Source organism: Ruditapes philippinarum, unplaced genomic scaffold (assembly GCF_026571515.1).
Source record: "Ruditapes philippinarum isolate M1 unplaced genomic scaffold, ASM2657151v2 ctg3267_1_1_1_1, whole genome shotgun sequence".
Taxonomy (NCBI): domain Eukaryota; kingdom Metazoa; phylum Mollusca; class Bivalvia; order Venerida; family Veneridae; genus Ruditapes; species Ruditapes philippinarum.
Window position 1 is genome coordinate 52,713 of NW_026865054.1, and position 18,336 is coordinate 71,048.

Genomic DNA, 18,336 nt, shown 5'->3' on the forward strand with positions numbered 1-18,336 from the left:
TTGATGGCGATGTTTTCTTAAGTGCAAGAGACAATTAATAAAAAGTTATATTTTCCAATCAAAATTGGTATCAGCAAAGTTTATTTAATAGTTGAACTGTAAAATGCAAATAGCAAAGTTTTGTTTTTGTGTTTGTTGTTTTTGTTGTTTGTCTTTTGTTGTTGTTTCTTTTTGGGGATTGTTGTTATTGTCATTTTGTTGTTGTTGTTTATTGTTTCGTTGTTGTTGTTGTTGTTGTTTTGATTGGAATTGGAGTAATAGGGGTAAGTCACACCAATAAAGTAATGGGTAAGTGCTTTGAAATCACTACGAATGTCCCTATTATATTAAATACTGTATTGAATATACAATTAGATATATAAAAAATAACAGTTTTACCTAAATATCTACGTTAATGAATTAATTAATTCTTTATGAATTGTATGCCATTTTCATCTGGTAAAATGAATTCTATAAAGTAAAGTAATGCTTAAATAGCAGTAATTATTATACTTATTGAAAACAGGTTTATAAATTGATATCCTTACGAACATCACACATCAGACATAAAGCAGAAATATGTAATCTTTGATTAAATACGGTTGATGTCAAATAATGAATGACTTTTTTAATGAAACTGAATCCTTAAAAAGCCATTTGCGTAGTTTCCTCTATAATTATATCAGTTGTTATTGCCTAATTGACTATTTTTCTTAATCCGATAGAATTTCTTTTCAGGCTTTCTTTTTATGGTGATTATCAATTATAACTGGTCGAAGATTTAATAATCATGAAATAAACGTTTTACTCTGCGTACTAAAAACAAGAAGAATCTTTTAAAAAGATACTCGGCCGAAGTATAACTGTTTAACATGCAAATGTATGTTATTTCTAAGTTTTCAATACAAAAAGAAATGTTAGCAATGCTTGCATAACAATGACATAATAATTATTTCTTGTAGCTGTTAAGAAAATACCCCTTTGGTAAACATTAAATTTAAATTATAGAGTATTAATATTGATGATTTTTCAAAGATGTTCAACTTCTTTTTAAGGTGTCCTTTTTACTTGTTTTCCATTGGACTTTATATATTTTGTAATTATTTACAAATTAACTAAAAGTAAAAGAACTATCCTCATTCCTGTACATTTTATTTTAGAACTATCATTTACATTTCATTTTATAGTGACAAAACTATAAATTACATTTTATCATAGAGATATCCTTAAAATCTTATTTTAGAATGGTAAGAGCTATCATTTAAACTTTTTTATGAATGGTAAGAACTGTCCTTAACATTTTTATTTTTGAATGACCATTGAGATTCACCGATTTCAGTTTGTAATTTTAAAATGACAAATGAAAATTCTTCTTGTATTCATTCCTTCCCTGTTCATTTTACATGAAGTCAAACCGATAACAGACGGACTTTGTCCGAAAAATAGAGACAGTTTTAGAGACAGATTATGTTATTTTCATCAGAGAGCAATGTCAGGTTAGTTTTATTTAAATGCTAAGCATTTTTCGCCACGTGCCTTTAGTGTCATGCTAAAATATAATCAAATTTCAAACCGTAGATTTAGAAGAATTTTTCAACTAATTTCGACTTTCAAATTCCAATAAACAAAGTCGATTTCATCCATTTAATAGATTATTTACAAATACTCAAGATTTGCTTATTTTATAAATCGGCCGTATTCAAACGTTATTTCATTTCCTACGAAGCGGTAATACCCGAGTTTTCGCAAGTAAATGATTATATCATAACATACTTGTCTTTGTTGAGTTCTTTTACCACTAATGCTATATATCCAATGTGTGTAATGGGTTTCTTGGATCAATTAATTACAAGTTTTCAGGGATTTCAAAATCAAAATACAAATATTGAGTAACCAACAGTACAGAAACTGGTCAAATTTCATGTATCAAGGGCTAATAAATTTCGGTTAGTACACGGATGTGCAAGCTCGTCAGGCTTTATTCAGATATCGATGCCAAAAACAATTAGTTTTGATTTCTGCAGGTAAGAGGTAAAATGATATAGGTACCCTAAAAGTAACATGCTATATGTTTTAGTTGATATTTTGCATTGCATTGTCTTAAAATGTGACAGAGCATCAATGAAAGTTTCAATGAAGTGTTATCAATGACGTTTTAATGTTTTCTACACGAAAAAAAAGTTTATGCACTTTAATAGAAAGTTTATTTTTCCACTTTTTGTACCATCTCCCACAGAGTAAAGAACAATTCTCCGTTGACTGTCTATCTGTTTGTCCTTCTGTAGTCCGTGACAACTACTCCTGGTGCAAGTTCATCCAAACTTTACATGAATGATCAGTACTAAGTCTTCATGTTAATATTGACGGTATTTTCCGGTTTAATGATTTTTGACAGCGATATGGTCCTCTAAAGCTGCACGCCTCCAGATTCATGTTAATTTTCGTGAAAATTTTGGAAATGTATTTGAAAGTAAAATATTGTGAGAGGAACAAATAAAGTAATTAACATATTGCAATCGGCACTTACAATCCAAGAAAACTACCAAAAACTCGTCAACATATGCAAAAATAGCTCTTACTGTTAGTAACGCAGTAGAGATATGATTATAAAATACTGCAAAAACAGTCTAAAACCGCACATAACAGGACTCGGATCTTTAATGTTTTTACCTTTCTTAAAATTTAAGTACATTTTTCTCAATATTGATTTTCTTGAAAAAATTTTGGCTCGAGTCATATTTGATGGGATTTTTAGTTGAACAATTTTGGTCCGTTTAGGAGTTTAGGTAATTCTCACTTTCTTTATATTACAGAAAACACCTAAATATCCATACAGTCACTTAACATTTCCATCAAACTGTCCAATCACTCCTACAACTGCTTAATTGTCTTCTGTATATCTTATTTATATGACGGTATACATATTACGAAATAATATTAAAAAAGATTAAGGTTGCCTTGTCCTATTTTCCATAAATAGTAAGTTTCATGTAACAAGATTAATATAAATAAAAAATAATAATTATGATAGGTCATGTGGAATAACTAGGCAGTTTAAATGGCTTATATAACTTATTGTAGGTAAATAATGAGAAAAAAGTTCTAGCTTAATGAAGATGACGTTAAGACATTGAAGCCGTAACAAAGAAATGTGAACTACATTTAGAGTTTCTTTAAAGTATGCTTCGTTGATAATGTCTATAATATGCAATAAATAAGTGGGGGAAACAACTGGTCATAAATACCGGTAGTCTGTAATTAGTATTTCGCCTATTGTGCATTCATGGAATGCCAAAGTCTGAGAGCACATGGGGATAATTAGTCATATGGAATTCACTCTGGATCTCCGGATTTGAAACATATCTGGCTGTTATTAATTGAAACGCTCTTAGTAAAATACGGCTAGCTAAACTAGAACTGAGTTATTATTATTGTCATATTTCAAGTGATTTATTTTGTCGAAAAATGCAATAAAATTTGAATTGAATTATTAATTATCATGGTAAGTTAATAAAACTATTTAATAAAATGCTTAAAACTATAACAATTCCCACAATTTCCAATGGCGATATACACAGACACGTGACAATATTTACTAAAAAATCATTTAAAAAGTAAGAACATCGATGGAATGAATAAGTTGAACGGATAAAATCTTTTCTGTTTTAATTTTATTAAACAAATTTATATTTTATATTTCAACATGACAATTTAATTAATAAATAGCAGTAAATAACGTTAGGACATGATATTGTTTTTTATATATTTCAAAATTTTCCTTTATTATTGAGCGAAATATACTTGAAAAACACAATCGTTTCTTAGAGTGTTTATTTATTTATAAAAATGTTATCAATCACTCCAAGTCTTCATCTGATGTTTCTATTAAATATTCTAAGATGATGAATTCAAATACACGAGTAAACAAATAATTACATAAATGCAATCATTATAGTTTTATGGCTCTCAATTGAACAATTAAACTCCGGGTAAAATAAGAATAGAAGAATATGTACTTTCGTTTGTATATTTGTATATTCTTTTCAAAAATTCATTTTTTATTCATACTCTTTTCTCGTATTATCCAACATTAATGTATTAAGATCATCTCTTACAAGTTGCTGAGATCTTTGTAAAGGCTTAGAGGTATATCATTCTGCATAACAATGCTTTATGATGATTTATACCTATGAGTTCCTGAAGATGACAGGTGATGAAAAAAAACCATAAAATATAAGCTGCGGTTGAAAATGTAATAATTACGAAAACTGTAGTGAATCCATGTGTGATTAGTTGTCGTTGTCTTCTTTTTAGCAATTATTGAAAGTATTGGCTGAATGCTTGATACTAGTATTTTTATAATGCAAAAGATCGATAGGTAAAATTAGATTAGTTCTTTCTATTTGGCTTTTATTTTGGCCGTGTTGTTCCAGTATTCATTACATGACTACTATTTAATCGCCCTTAGTCTTTGTTGCCTGCCTTTTAAATCTTTTAACAGCTTATCTGTAACATTCAGGCTTCATAATCTCTCATGGAAGGTTCCATGATCACCGCCGTATGAAAATATCTGCGAATGTTTCAAATTTCAAATTAAATATTTCATGTTAATTGTTGAATTCTGCTAAAACTTGGTGCTAGGGAGCATGGCGGAAGCTTGCATTTTCTAGTTGTGTCCATGGAATGGTTCAAATACGACGAGCTTGCAATAGTTTCTATTTATTCGTTTTGAACATTTTTTTATGGATTCGTATTTTCTCAAGCCAATGGTTAAAACACCATTTGACTAACTGATTGTCGCTAGTGTAAAACAATTGAGTCAACTCAGAAGTTAGATTGTTGTATTAAGTCTAAAATAATATTTAAAATGTAGAAATGTGGATATTTTAAATCTCTACAAGATGTATTGGAATTATAAACAGAATCTTCACATGTCTGTACTAGTTATATACTAGTTACTTCACAAGTTATACAATAAATGCAAAAAAAAAACTTTATTCAAACTATTACAAGATTGTCATTCAAGTGCAGTGAGGCATAGTAAAATGAACGGTATGCACTATAGTAAATTGTATCAGGTAGCATTTTCTATATTTGCAGCAAAATAAGGCTCAAAGCTCTTATGCAAGGAATAATGACCTTGAGAGTCCTGCGTTGTATGGTCACTTTTTAGACTGGTGATTTGTTCTTTGTGCATTTAAATTGTATGCATTTTCGTAAAAACGCAACATTGTTTGGCCAACTTTTAAAACGCATTTGTGGCACCAGCTGTTAAAACACATTTGTGGCACCAACTGTTAAAACACATTTGTGGCGCCAACTTTAAAACAGCATTTTTTGTGTGATTCCGTTGCAAATTAACTATTGTATTACTATTGGTTTGGAGGTTCTTCTGAGGCTCAAACTCTAACCGAAGAGAAATGGCCTAAAGATGCCCGTGTCGTATGGTTGTTTTATGGATTGTCGATTTGTTTTTTTATATTTAAGTATGTAAATTTTCGAGAGAGAAAAAATCGCCATTTTCTGGTGCATACCGTTTAAACATTATGTGTCTGATTCCGTTGCGGATGAGCCCTTGCATTAGTTAAGAGGTTTTTCTTTACAAAAACATTAACCAAAGGAATGGCTATGACCTTGCGAGTCTCCTATGGCATGTTAGTTTGTTTTGTGAGGTTTTTTATCTTCTTTTTTTAAAAGAAATATCAGAATATAATTGTTGAACATATTCATGATTTTTATTTATCTTTCCTTTTGCAATTTGTCATGTGACCATGATATTTCATTATATTCTAATTCAAAAAAGAAAACGATTTGTACAAATAAACACTTTAAGGCCTCCCAATAGACTTATGTGGTATGACTTCCCTCTGTCTCTTATCATTAACCACTGTGTTCATGAACGCACTCCCAAGGGAAATTTAACTAAATGTCTAACTAGATTCATTCTCTCATGTAGGTATGTTTCAATTAACAACTTTAATTCAAAAATGAACACTGTTTATTTAGATGTTTAAGTAGTATGGAATACTAAAGTATTTCATAAATGATTGCTTTGTATTGTTTATCAAAGAAAGAAATATTTGATCGTTCGTACAATTTTATTGTGTGTCTTTGCATTCAGTATAGAAAACACTTACTTACACTGCTTACACTGAAGCGTCTGCAATATTTTATTTATTTATTTATTTATTTATTTGTTTATTTATTTATTTATCTATATTGAACAGTTGTCCTTGCATTATTCCTCCATTTCAGTAATGATTACTTACTGTACTTAACGGAAGAGGAAGAGGTTACTTCTTAAGAAGTTTGCTTTGCATATAATATGGTCTCATTGATATCCATTATTATCTGAGGCAAGTAATAAGTATAAATGAATTATTGTTTAAACGTTTTGAAACGTATCACAACTGTTTGACTCATAAGTTCTTTATATAATAAGTTATAAATCAAACTATGCTATGTAGTCAAAATAAATATTGAAGTAAAATAAAAAAAGAAGACTATTTGTAAGATTTATGTTCTATTTAATCCTTCGCTTGCTTCGCTTGCTTGCTTTGAGAATACTAATACGATCAGTGTAGACAAAGATAGGCCACACCCTCTGTGCCGACTGATTTGTGTCTGCACAAATCGCTATTCAGTCAAAGCTATTTTTGAAATTTTCCCTTATAATGATGAATGATTTTATCCAGATTTAAAGAAGTACAAGACTATTTCAGATATTGAATTAGGTAAATGGTTAGCGTACATTTAATCAAAGGTTATATATTTTCGATCCTTCATTTCTGTTGAATTTGTCTTTCGGCGTCTTATCTGTGATAGGCTCCATAACCTCTGAACACCTTTAAAAATTCCATCTTGTTCAGTTCTTTCCATTGTTTACTCATTTAGGGTACCACTTCCTTTTGAATGTGGACCATACGCCGCTTTTAAATGAAAGGCATTAAAGTGTTTCATGGAAGGTTCAACAATAACATCCTTATGAACACATCTGCGGATGTTTCTGAATTCAAAATTGTACCGTTTTCATGTTTAAATATTGAATAATATACTTCAGCCAGTGCTAGGGAGAGTCGACGGTAGCTTGCAAATACCACTTCTGTCCATGTACAGACTCAATCAAACCAAGCCTGGAACGTTTTCAAATTTGCCGTTTTGGGCGTTCTCTAAGAAATTCTTTTCTCTATTTCTCTATTTTAAGCTTGAGATGTATTTTACTCTATATTGCCCATCTATGCTATTCTTGTTGTTGTTATGTTTATTGAAATACACTGTTACATCTAATAAATTGAATGATAAAGCTTATTCGTACGACTTAATCCTCACCATAACCAACACTATTTTGTAATGATATCGTTAACCAGATTGTCATGTTTCAAAACATTTAACAATAAACAACGCTGTGACAGTGAACCTTATCTTCACTGAGCTGTAAATTTCAGATAGGCTTTGTCTCAATTATCGTACATTGAACTGTTCCCTTGGATGACTTTATTTAACCGTGATTTTATAATCAAGACAAATATCCTTTTTATAGGCAGAAAATGTTTCCGTCTTTTATGTTTCGTTAGATTCATTAGTTTCATTTTATTCCATGAGAATAATAAAGGTATCTTGTACATTAGAGTCATTTGGGTACAACATGTGTTGTAGCTGGAATGAGATAAAGTTTATGGCGAAATGTACTAATTCCTTTTGGTAATGATTTTGTTTCTGCTAAATTTAGCACAAACTGGTGTTTCGTAACAAAAATGCCACGTGTTTAAACATGAACGGACACAGACCCGACATGTGTTTTATCAATAAATGATTTTGATCGAACGAAAAAGAAGTATGCGTATGTATGACGAAGGAAAGATGAATTGCGTGAAAAATTCACATCAAATATCATCACTAAACATAATATTATTTGGTTATTTGACTTTTTTAATCATTTTTTTTTTTGCTTTAACTCCTACCTCGCTAAATATATTATATAGACGTTTACCTCTTTCAATCTGACCAAGACAATGTTAGGTAAAAATTACAAAATATTTATTAACTAAATATATAATACAGTGCAAACCATGATTAGACCGCAGTAAAAAAAAAAAAAAAAAAAAAAATAATTTTTTTTTTTTAAAAAAAAATTTTTTTAAAAAAAAATTTTTTTTTTATTAAAAAAAAAAATTTTTAAAAAAAAAAAAAAATTTTTTTTAATTTAAAAAAAAAAAAAAAAAAAATTTAAAATTTTAAATTAATTTTTTCTAAATTAAAAAAAAAAAAAAAAAAATTGCGATGGTGATCTTGCACTGCTCTCATTAGCAGGCTGAAGGTTGATAAACATTAACGTATTTGAGACAACCTTTTATACTGATATTCTAAAGATGTTCATAGTTTTGTTTGTTGTTGTTGTGTTTTTGTTTTGTTTTTTTCCTGATATTTTTTGTTTTGGTTTTTGTTTTCTTGTTTGTTTTTTTATTTGTCGGCACAACATAACAGTTTAGGTCATATAGCACCGGACAAGGAAAAATGATTTTGGCTTACCTCAGGTGTTACAAGCAATACAAGGAATCAAAACCACCTCACCTGCCAGTGCTAGGAGATACATTTACTCAAATAATTCAAACCATCTTACAATGACGAAGTGTTAAACGTAGGCTGCAATTATGATGTCTCAACCCGTAACACCTTCGCCACAAGGAAATAATACTATTGTAAATTAGTTCTAATGGAAACATGATCGTATTTTTAGTAGTAATTATATTTGTGTGAGTTCAACCTTATGGTAAAATTAAAGAATTATGATGATTCCCGACTGTATTAAATGTTATTAAATGGTTTTTTTTATGTTGTTGATGCTTAATTTTATGATGACACTCGTAAACAATCAAAATTTAAATCCGTACTGCTACTAAAATGATTAATTTCCTGCAATTGTAGTCGCATTAAAACATTTATGTTCATGTTGCGAGTAATAACTGTATAAATATGACAGATAAATGCATGTTTTATTGATATGCCTCCTTATGCGTTTTCAATAGCATGAAAAAAATGTTGTTAAGAAAGACTCATCAAACAGATAGAACAATACAATCTTTGCATGAATATACTGTTTTAAAACTATTTTTAACTCATTTCGTATTATAAAGTAATATTTTGAATCTTTAGTGTGTTTGGCTCCTATACAACAAATAAATGTTACGATACTGCGGGTTTTGTTTAGATTATAACGTATAATTAATAGATGGTCAACTTGTGCTATACAGCTGTTTTTATAATGAGACAAACGCAGGTGTAGACGACAATTTAACCCCTGTTAATTAAACTGTTTCTTTTTTATAAGACAGCTCTCGGCTGATACAATATTGCCATGTACATGTAATAATATATGGTTGTGTATGACACTGATCTTTATTATAGAATAAATATCAATCAATCGTTATATGCGATATTCTCTTATCAATTCTTATTTAACCGATCTGGGGGAATCTTTTTTTTTTCTTAGAATGTTTAAACTATTTAGTTACTTTATAAAATTAATAGTCTCCCATACGAAAAGACAATATACTGTTAGGCTTTCGTATGATTTAGTATGACCAGTTATATGATGAAGAATAATACTTTGTTATAGAAAATGTATTATCTGCTATATATGAATATGTAATATCGGATCTTGTATCTAGCATTCATTTATATCACCAATATATAATTCCTGTGTGGTTTGTGGTCACGTATGATACTAAATACTATCAACATGATTTTATGGTATTGAATACCTTCAATTAAGAACCAATTCACTTGAATAGATTTTTTTTCTTTGGTAATATACTAGGTGTTTACACGGTTTATGCTTTTCTGGCAATATTTCATGGCTTACTTTTGAAACAAAGGCAAAATGAATATGTTTCTACATACAAGAAAGTGAAAACGAAAACAAAGATGATTATCTAAACAACTAAGCAAACATCGCTTTACAAAATGTTTAATTATTGGGACAAAACTTGATACAATACAATACAATACAATACTCTTTATTATTAAGTCAGGTTATAAACATGGTAACAACATGACAATTTATCCAAAATGTGATTAATATATATATTATCTATTAAAGAAATCACAAACAAATAGAAATATAAATCGTGTAGCAATTTAGCACAACATGTTCAATCAATATAACTGTATTGCAGACGCTGTTTAGATTATTAATTTCAAATTGATTTTGTATACATTATTAAATTGGATAAATATCTATTAATATCACGATAAATATTTTTGTCCTTATATGCATGTTCAATTGTGGTTGTTTTACAATAATTTTAGAAGGCCACAATTGAAATAAGATATACATGTATATGATTGATGTTGTATATTCTTAATGTGTTTCCTTCTATGAATTAATTTTATTATTATTATTTCCTCCAATACACATGAATTATTGACATATGATGATTCACAAAATATTGACACGCGTGATTGTTATCAAACATTGGCATTGATGATTGAACGGCATATAACAAATAATGATATCTACCAAACATGGACATGGATTATTGACATGTGATATACAGCTTAACCTGTAGATGAATAATTAGAAATCATTTGAAAATTAAAAATGCTTGATGTTTCCAATTAGCATTTGTTGGCAAATGTATTAAAGTTATCAAGTTTCAAGTTTATATTGTTACCTCAAGGAAACAACAATACATCAAACATTACAAAACAAATTAAAGTGACATATAGTAAAGTGAACCATTGTAATGCTATGAACATATGTACATAAGACAAAATAATAGAAATAATACAATTGCAACTTTAAAATGGGAGAATGAGATCATTATTAAATTAAATATGAACACAAATATTATATATACAAGGTCAAGTTATCCCAAGTACCAGGGATGAAGTAACTCGAGAGGATGTGATCCTACAAAAACAGGACTTGCAGAAAAATTGACATGAAAAAGACATCATCGATGTAGCAACTGATGCGGACCGTCATTGACACGGATGTATATCGGGCATATGGTTGATTACGGTGCCAGAATAAATAAACATAAATTCCACACACTATATTTGTATTGTCTGATATGTTGAATTAAATCATGTAAAGCAATATTCTTACTACAAATGCTTTTGCAAACGTTCCACCAGACCCGAGCAAAGGCAACATGTTATGTGTGGGCGGATTGTACAGTGAACAACTTGTTTGACTTGCGAATCGCCATACATTAATTTCAAAATGTCAAAATTAAAGTGCCCATACAATGGACACTGTTGAAAAACATTTTAAGACCCGAAACCTATCGGAACATATTAAAAACATAAAAAAATGTTTTCGTGCCGAAAAAGAACGCTGTCAAATTGGGTTTGCTTTTACCAATCAAAACTATTGTAACAAGTTTCGCAAATATCCCATATTGCGAATGACTGTCCATATAAAAAATTGTTTCCAGACCATAATTATTTCTTTTGAGTACATATTTAATGTTTTATATATAGTTTGTCCATTTAAACAATTTTAACCCCCTTTTTTCTTTAACTTCACAATCGATTATTTTTAATGTACATAGGACCATTTATTTTTATAGAACAAAAATATAGTTTAAGTAATTAACTTCATTTGGCATGGACTAATGCAACGTTTGTCACGTAATACATATTTCCTAATTTAAAAAATGCATAACAACTCACTCAAATGATCACCAATTTGAAAGTTTTTATCAGTTTCGCTCGCTTGAACCCAGACACTTTGCGTCCTATTCAAAACTTTTAAACATATTGAAATTAAAAATCCATTAACTTAGCAAATATATCACATACCTGGACCAATCACAGCATGAGGCTTGTATTTATGGTACATCTCAGAGAATAAGGCTCCCCATTTAGACGCAACACAAGTTGGAACATCACACGGTGTAATAATATACTCTAAATTTGCAACATCCTTTAGCATATATTGTGTTTTATTAATTGCTATGTCAATTAAACCTTTTGTTCTGTTAATGGAAAATGGAAAATCCAAAATAGCCGATCTTTCTAGAAGAACGCCAATTGTTATATTTAAGCAATATGTTTTCGCAATTAATTGTACACAAAACACTGTGAAGTAAAGGAACCCCATGCTTAAATTGTTAAACGAAATCCATACGCAACAATTGTCAGTTATGTCACTGCTTACTTTTACCTAGCATTGTCTGACTTAGCTTTACAACTGTGGTATGATCATTGCGATGGTTTTATTGAATTTAGCAACAATTTAGATTGGTAATCATTTACATTTATTGGAAATGTCACACACAGATAAAAGTCGCTTCTTCTAGACAGATAAAGATTTATAACCAAATGAGATTCAGGTATAGCAATATAATGTCATCTCCTAGATGATGAAGTCAGATGGTGCTGTTATTAATTATGAACACAAAAAATTAATGGTAATAAAATTTATTAAAATTAATTAATTTATTTATTTCAATGCTAAGCGCAAATGGAGCAGAAATGGCATGAATATTTCTTTTAGACTTTAGCAGTTTGTTCATCGTCCATTTGCATCAATGTCAAACAATGAATATATGTATCATTTATACAGTATAAAAAATAATAGTTGTACATATGACATGCTAAAAGAAAATGGACCAGTTACATAATTCAGGCTAGGAATTTAATATAGATCTTCACATGATCAGTTTTCTAACTTGGATACATGGCATCAAACGTTATCGTACAAGTTATGAATAATTAATGATTTTTTTAGGTTTGATAAAACAATAATCTTACAATCAACAGACAGCGGAAATATAGATTTATACCCTTTAAGACTTTATAAACTAACAACACAAGTAAACAATTGCAATTTATTCTTTTACGAAATAAATCAGCTCTAATGTAACGAAATATATACCAGAAAGCACAAAAATCGTGAGTTCTCTGCTAGCCAACTATCTGGTTGATTTCTGTTTCCAATCTGAAACGTAAGTAAACCTATTTAATATTTTACATGAATGACACATTCACCAAACATATCCTTTTAAGTACAGAACCTAAAATAAAGAAAAAACGGAATCCCTAGAAACAGCCCAAAACTGAAAATGTTGCAGACTCGGTTTGATTGGGCCTCTTCATAAATGGTTTTGGAAAGTTATCATTCATAGTCCCCATCATCGGCTTCATTTAATCATGGTAATGGTGAAAACATCCGTAGATATGTTCATACAATACTTAAGACCCTATTTCAACTAACATTAAGTCAGGAACGTTGCATACACATTAAACGCTTAATGAACAAAGTCGACAACAAATTAAAATTTCATGTGCTTTTAACATTATGTAAAGGAAAAATAAAATATTGCATACACTAGTTTGTTTGAATATATGTCAAAAAGTAATGCTTATTACTCTTTTGCACTTATATGTATTATGAGTATTAAGTGTTGTATATAACAATCATATGATTTAATGTTCAATTTTTTATATTGATATAAATTATAGCTACAAAATTACAACAATATTTTGTTTCCAATAGCGAGGTAAGTCATGTAAATAATAGAATAAAACAGTGAACTGTTTGAAGGTAAAAAAACAAAATGTTTGGGTACAAAGCATCACCAATCAATGCAATATTTAATTATTCAAGTTTTAACCAGACCACATTATCATTTGTAAAAGGATACTATTCACCAGACAGTAACAAAATCATGTCCTAGAGTGCGGATAATTTCATTAAGCATTTTAACAAAACGAACTGGATTATGGTCTTTGGAGGTAACAGGTCATATACGACAACATATCTGCTACGACAACTGGTCGTATCCGACAACATATCTGATACGAAAACAGGTTTAATACGACAACAGATCTAGTATGAAAACAGGTCTTATACGACAACAAATCTGGTACGAAAACAGGTCTTATACGACCAACTGGTAAGTTAAACTTACTCAATCTCACAAATGAAGTAATGTTTCTCTTCACATGTCCCGTCATCCCATACACCATTCCAATACAAGGCAATACAGTCTTGTACAAAACTACTTGGGTCTCCAGGATTCCACTTGGTATACTGCAATTAATTATTGTCAATTGTTTCTGTTGAAAACATATGTAAAAATATAAACAAAACAATTCATTAGTGTGCGTGCGTGCGTGTGTGTGTGTGTGTGTGTGTGTGTTCGCGCGCGTGTTCGTTATATGTCTTTGAGCTATGTGATTTGCATTATGAAAAATACCGATATTTACGGTACTGATCCTGTGCAATTTTCATGTCATTTGCATACAGGAAGAGGTTCGAAATACTATGCTGAAATCACTGAGAACCATTTATTTTGTCGTCGTAATAAAATAAATTATTTGATATTACAATGTCTAAAAACATGCAATTTAAGATCCGTACGTAAACCGTAGTTTTGCAGATTATATAAGAACATTTTACCTTAACAGGCTTGACAGCAGGTACCCACAACCACTCGCCCTCAGTGACGGCATCTGTCCCTCCAATCCAATAGTAATTTGTCGTGTGATCTCTTCCCGCTAAAGTGATAAGTGTGTAATGTATTGCTTAGTATATTTTATACTGAACAGATGTTAAAAACAAAAAATTATTGTTTATTAATAGAAAGTAAAGGTTGAAATCTCGGACATTGTTGAACAATATATGTACCCACATTACTCAACAAAATGAAAGGAGGTGTTAAAGGCGTAATAGAATTAATAAAAGAGAATCTACTTTAGGTATTTTCAAATTTAACTACACCCTAGAATTTCACCTTGTCAAGAAAGATAAAGACATAAAGCATGTCACACCTCTTCAAGTCATTGCTTGTTCAATAGTTTTATTAAGTTTATACACTGTTATACGATGAACGTATTCTGTTAAATTCAATAAACGTAAACAAACCGTTTGCTGTTGTGTTTAGGAATATTGTTATAAAGTGCTGCTCTCCTTCAGATTCAATATAAGCCAGGTGTCCACCGAATGCCTCACAAAACACCTGAAATAATACTAACTCTAAGAAGGCTAGCAAACACAACAGTGAAGTCTGTCCGAAATGGACCGTTCAAATTAAAAACAGTCTGCATATTCTAGAACACAAAATTTAATAACGTTATTTTTTCTATAATCTCTAACACAAAAAAGGTTCAAGTACAAAACACAAATTATTGTTAAACGGTTATGGATAATCGTTGGTGTTACTACTATAGAACGAGTAGCCATGCCAATAGAAAAGAATTCAAATATCAAGATTTAGTTTAATTGTTTTGTTTTGTTGTTTTCCTTTCAATTTGGCATAGTTTACTCTCAGTGATATATCATTCAATAAATATTTCACCTGTGTGGACCAAGCTTATTGGCACAGCATCTGATTATTTGACAATTTGTTTTATATTGTGTTAATATCAAACAGGTCTTATATTACTAATATTATATCAACTACCAGGTATTATTGAATATCAATGAATCTGATAGCTTTATCTGTTATCATGCATAGTTATTTGTCACAATTAAAGTTGTATACCATGTAAATTAAGTCGATACAAATAAAACTGAAAACACATATTGATAAAATACAGACAAAAATAAGAAACAACCATTGAAAGAAATCTTAATTATAGCTAGGACACAAGTAAAAATTTGTTAGTGGGAGGTTGAGCAAAAGGAAGCGAACGAAACTCTCTATAGGTCTTCTACCTGAATTAGAAAATATCGTACAATTGCATTGTCTGAAGTAATTGCCCGCTACATTTGCACATAATATGGGATCTATATAGAGTAGTATGTGCAAAAATTTAAACAAAAGAAGGCGGGGCTTAGAAACAGGCGAAAATGTATGAATTTTAAAATCTTTATGATATAGAACTAATTTGTACTATCGATCAACAATTCGTTTACTAAAACTATTACAATTATGTTCTACATATATGGATAACTCACATAGGCGTCCGTCCAAGTTGCTTTTCGGTCTGTAATGACATAACAGGAATTGTCATGCCTCGTGTAACCATTTGGACAATGTGTAAATACTGGAGCGTCAGCGTGACGTTTTTCTAAAATATTGAAAATTCTTACTTAAGTTGATCATCTTTTAAAATAGTTACATAAGATAGTAACGATGTAAAATAATAAATGTAAAAATGCCTACTTTAAATTTGATTAATAGACGAAAAGAAATGGAATTATTTACAATTTTGCATCAGTGCATCAATAAGCATTCTGTTTCTAAAACCAACTAAGCAAGTGTCGACATGTATTGAGGTAAATGTGGTTTTTAGAACAATTCATGCAACTGCTACAAAAAAAACAACAACAACATTTTGAAATCAGAAAATGAAACGAATTAATAGTCAGTTATTTAATAAATTTATTTAAGTATCTATTAAGATAAAATTTACCTCTATCCAGTCCATGTCTCCTCAGAAAGTCACTTACATGATTCCTTTGCTCAGCATAAAGTTTTGATAACAAAGTAATAAAGCACAAAGTTCTAAATAATTTTGATATGACCATTTTGTTGCTTCTTTTGATTTGTAGTCTTTCGGTGAAGCTAGATTTTTAGTCATGAACTTGACAGACAGTGGTTAAAGTTTAACATTAAAAGATTAGTTATCAGCAAAACAGTTAACTAAATAAACAAAGGTGCAAAGAGATTTAAAAATTTATTTTACATCATTTAAATTGTACTATGACTTTCTGAATTGATATGACAAATGAAGTTTGTATGTCACAATTAAAGTTATTTTCAGGATTTTTTCTTTTTTCTCTCGTATCAAATGAGAAATTGAGACTCAATATGTAACACTTCACATTTCTGTTAGTTTGGTTAAAAGAGGATCAGTTGAAAGCATTTGGCTCGAAGTTGATAATTGTCTAAGCTTTTTGTAAAAATCATTTTTATATGAATAAATTTCTTAAAAATGATGACTTTCTATATAATTCAATACAGTACTTTAGTACTATGTCTTAGTTTATCTGATACACGTTCAGAAAAAAATACCGTTATAGCTTTTGTACAACGAACAAGGCCTTGAGTATTGTAAGCATTAAAAATCACACGCATACACACCATGTTAGTCCACGATATCGTTCTCTCTACAACTCGGATCAAAACACTTAAAGCACTGGCTAAATTTAAAATGAATCAGGCCATATTAAAGAGTATTTAGGCATGAAATTTACTAGTAAATTATTTTTATGTGTGTCTAGTGCATAAAATTAAAATTTAACAAAAAAAATCCATGTCCTTTTCTACATAAATCTGTAGTTTTATTCTTATCATTTTATACACATACTTGCATATTTATCCGCATTAAATGTTTGTTGATAAGCAAATTACTACGTTTTGGATTTAGATATTTAAAACTATAGTTCATTAATACCTATTTCATGCAACTAGCACATGGTATACTTTCTAAAGAGGGTCGAAAAAGAGTAACAATCTGGCTCGACATGAGTGTGTTTGGAACGTGTATGCAAGATACTATCAAGATAGCTTACGAAACGTCACTCATTGTACGCAGATGCCGTTTGTGCCTGAAACAATTTTGCAAAGAACCGCACCTGAGATCTTTTTCCACCAGTAAAGCTGAAGAGTCGCCATCATGACCTACACTGTTTTTGTGCGACGTACCCCCCTCCCGCCGAAAAAAAAAGACAATTAAATGAGACATGCTTTTAAATTTTCTTTTATAGGTGTAATTACATTGTGCTCGTTATAGTATAGATATCACTTATGCATAATATTAGTCTTCATCCAATTCTTAAAAATATCGAAATTGAAACTTTTCAATAAACATCAAAACAAACTTGTTTTAATTTCTTTCACTCAATTAACAGATATTTTTACTATTGGTTGAATATAAGTATAAATATAGGTTGAATATAGGTATAAATATAGGTATAAATAAACATACATTATTTTAAAAATTTAAAAATTTGTCTAGAAAATGTGTGTTTCGCTGGCGTTTAACTTTTCAAGACATCAAAATTGCTACAATCAAGTTTTCTTCGTTATACTCAAGTTCTATAAACACGATAGGTTAGAGTGTTAAGAAAATAGTTACTCCGTTGCCCCCCAAAAAAATCTCCGTTGCGTATTTTAGTCATACCCGATGAATTTAGGGTAACTTATGTATATATCTGGAAAAACTAATTTTTATTTTTGCATCAAAAGCTAATGTGAAAAATGAATTTTCTAGCGTATTTGTTGTTTAAGGGTTGGTTATAAAGTAAATTATTGTTAATTTAGTTATAATATTGTGATTTGTGTGGAAATTTGTTTACATTTTTTTTGGACACCAAATTGCCTGTCAGACCTCAGTGGAGCTCCTTTAATATGCCTAATCAACGTAATTATTATTCGCTTTACAGAAATTTTATTA

General features: G+C 29.9%; 1 protein-coding gene across 1 annotated transcript; it reads right to left on the reverse strand.

Moving 5' to 3' along the window:
* Positions 1-12,429: 12,429 nt before the first annotated feature.
* LOC132727682 (perlucin-like) lies at positions 12,430-16,572 on the reverse strand. The gene is made up of 6 exons (XM_060713250.1): positions 16,351-16,572; positions 15,893-16,005; positions 14,858-14,951; positions 14,393-14,490; positions 13,902-14,023; positions 12,430-12,928 (listed from the first exon to the last, which is right to left on the reverse strand). Exons 1-6 carry the CDS (start codon positions 16,463-16,465, stop codon positions 12,895-12,897), a joined length of 576 nt encoding a protein of 191 aa, XP_060569233.1. The 5' UTR covers positions 16,466-16,572; the 3' UTR covers positions 12,430-12,894.
* Positions 16,573-18,336: the final 1,764 nt, after the last annotated feature.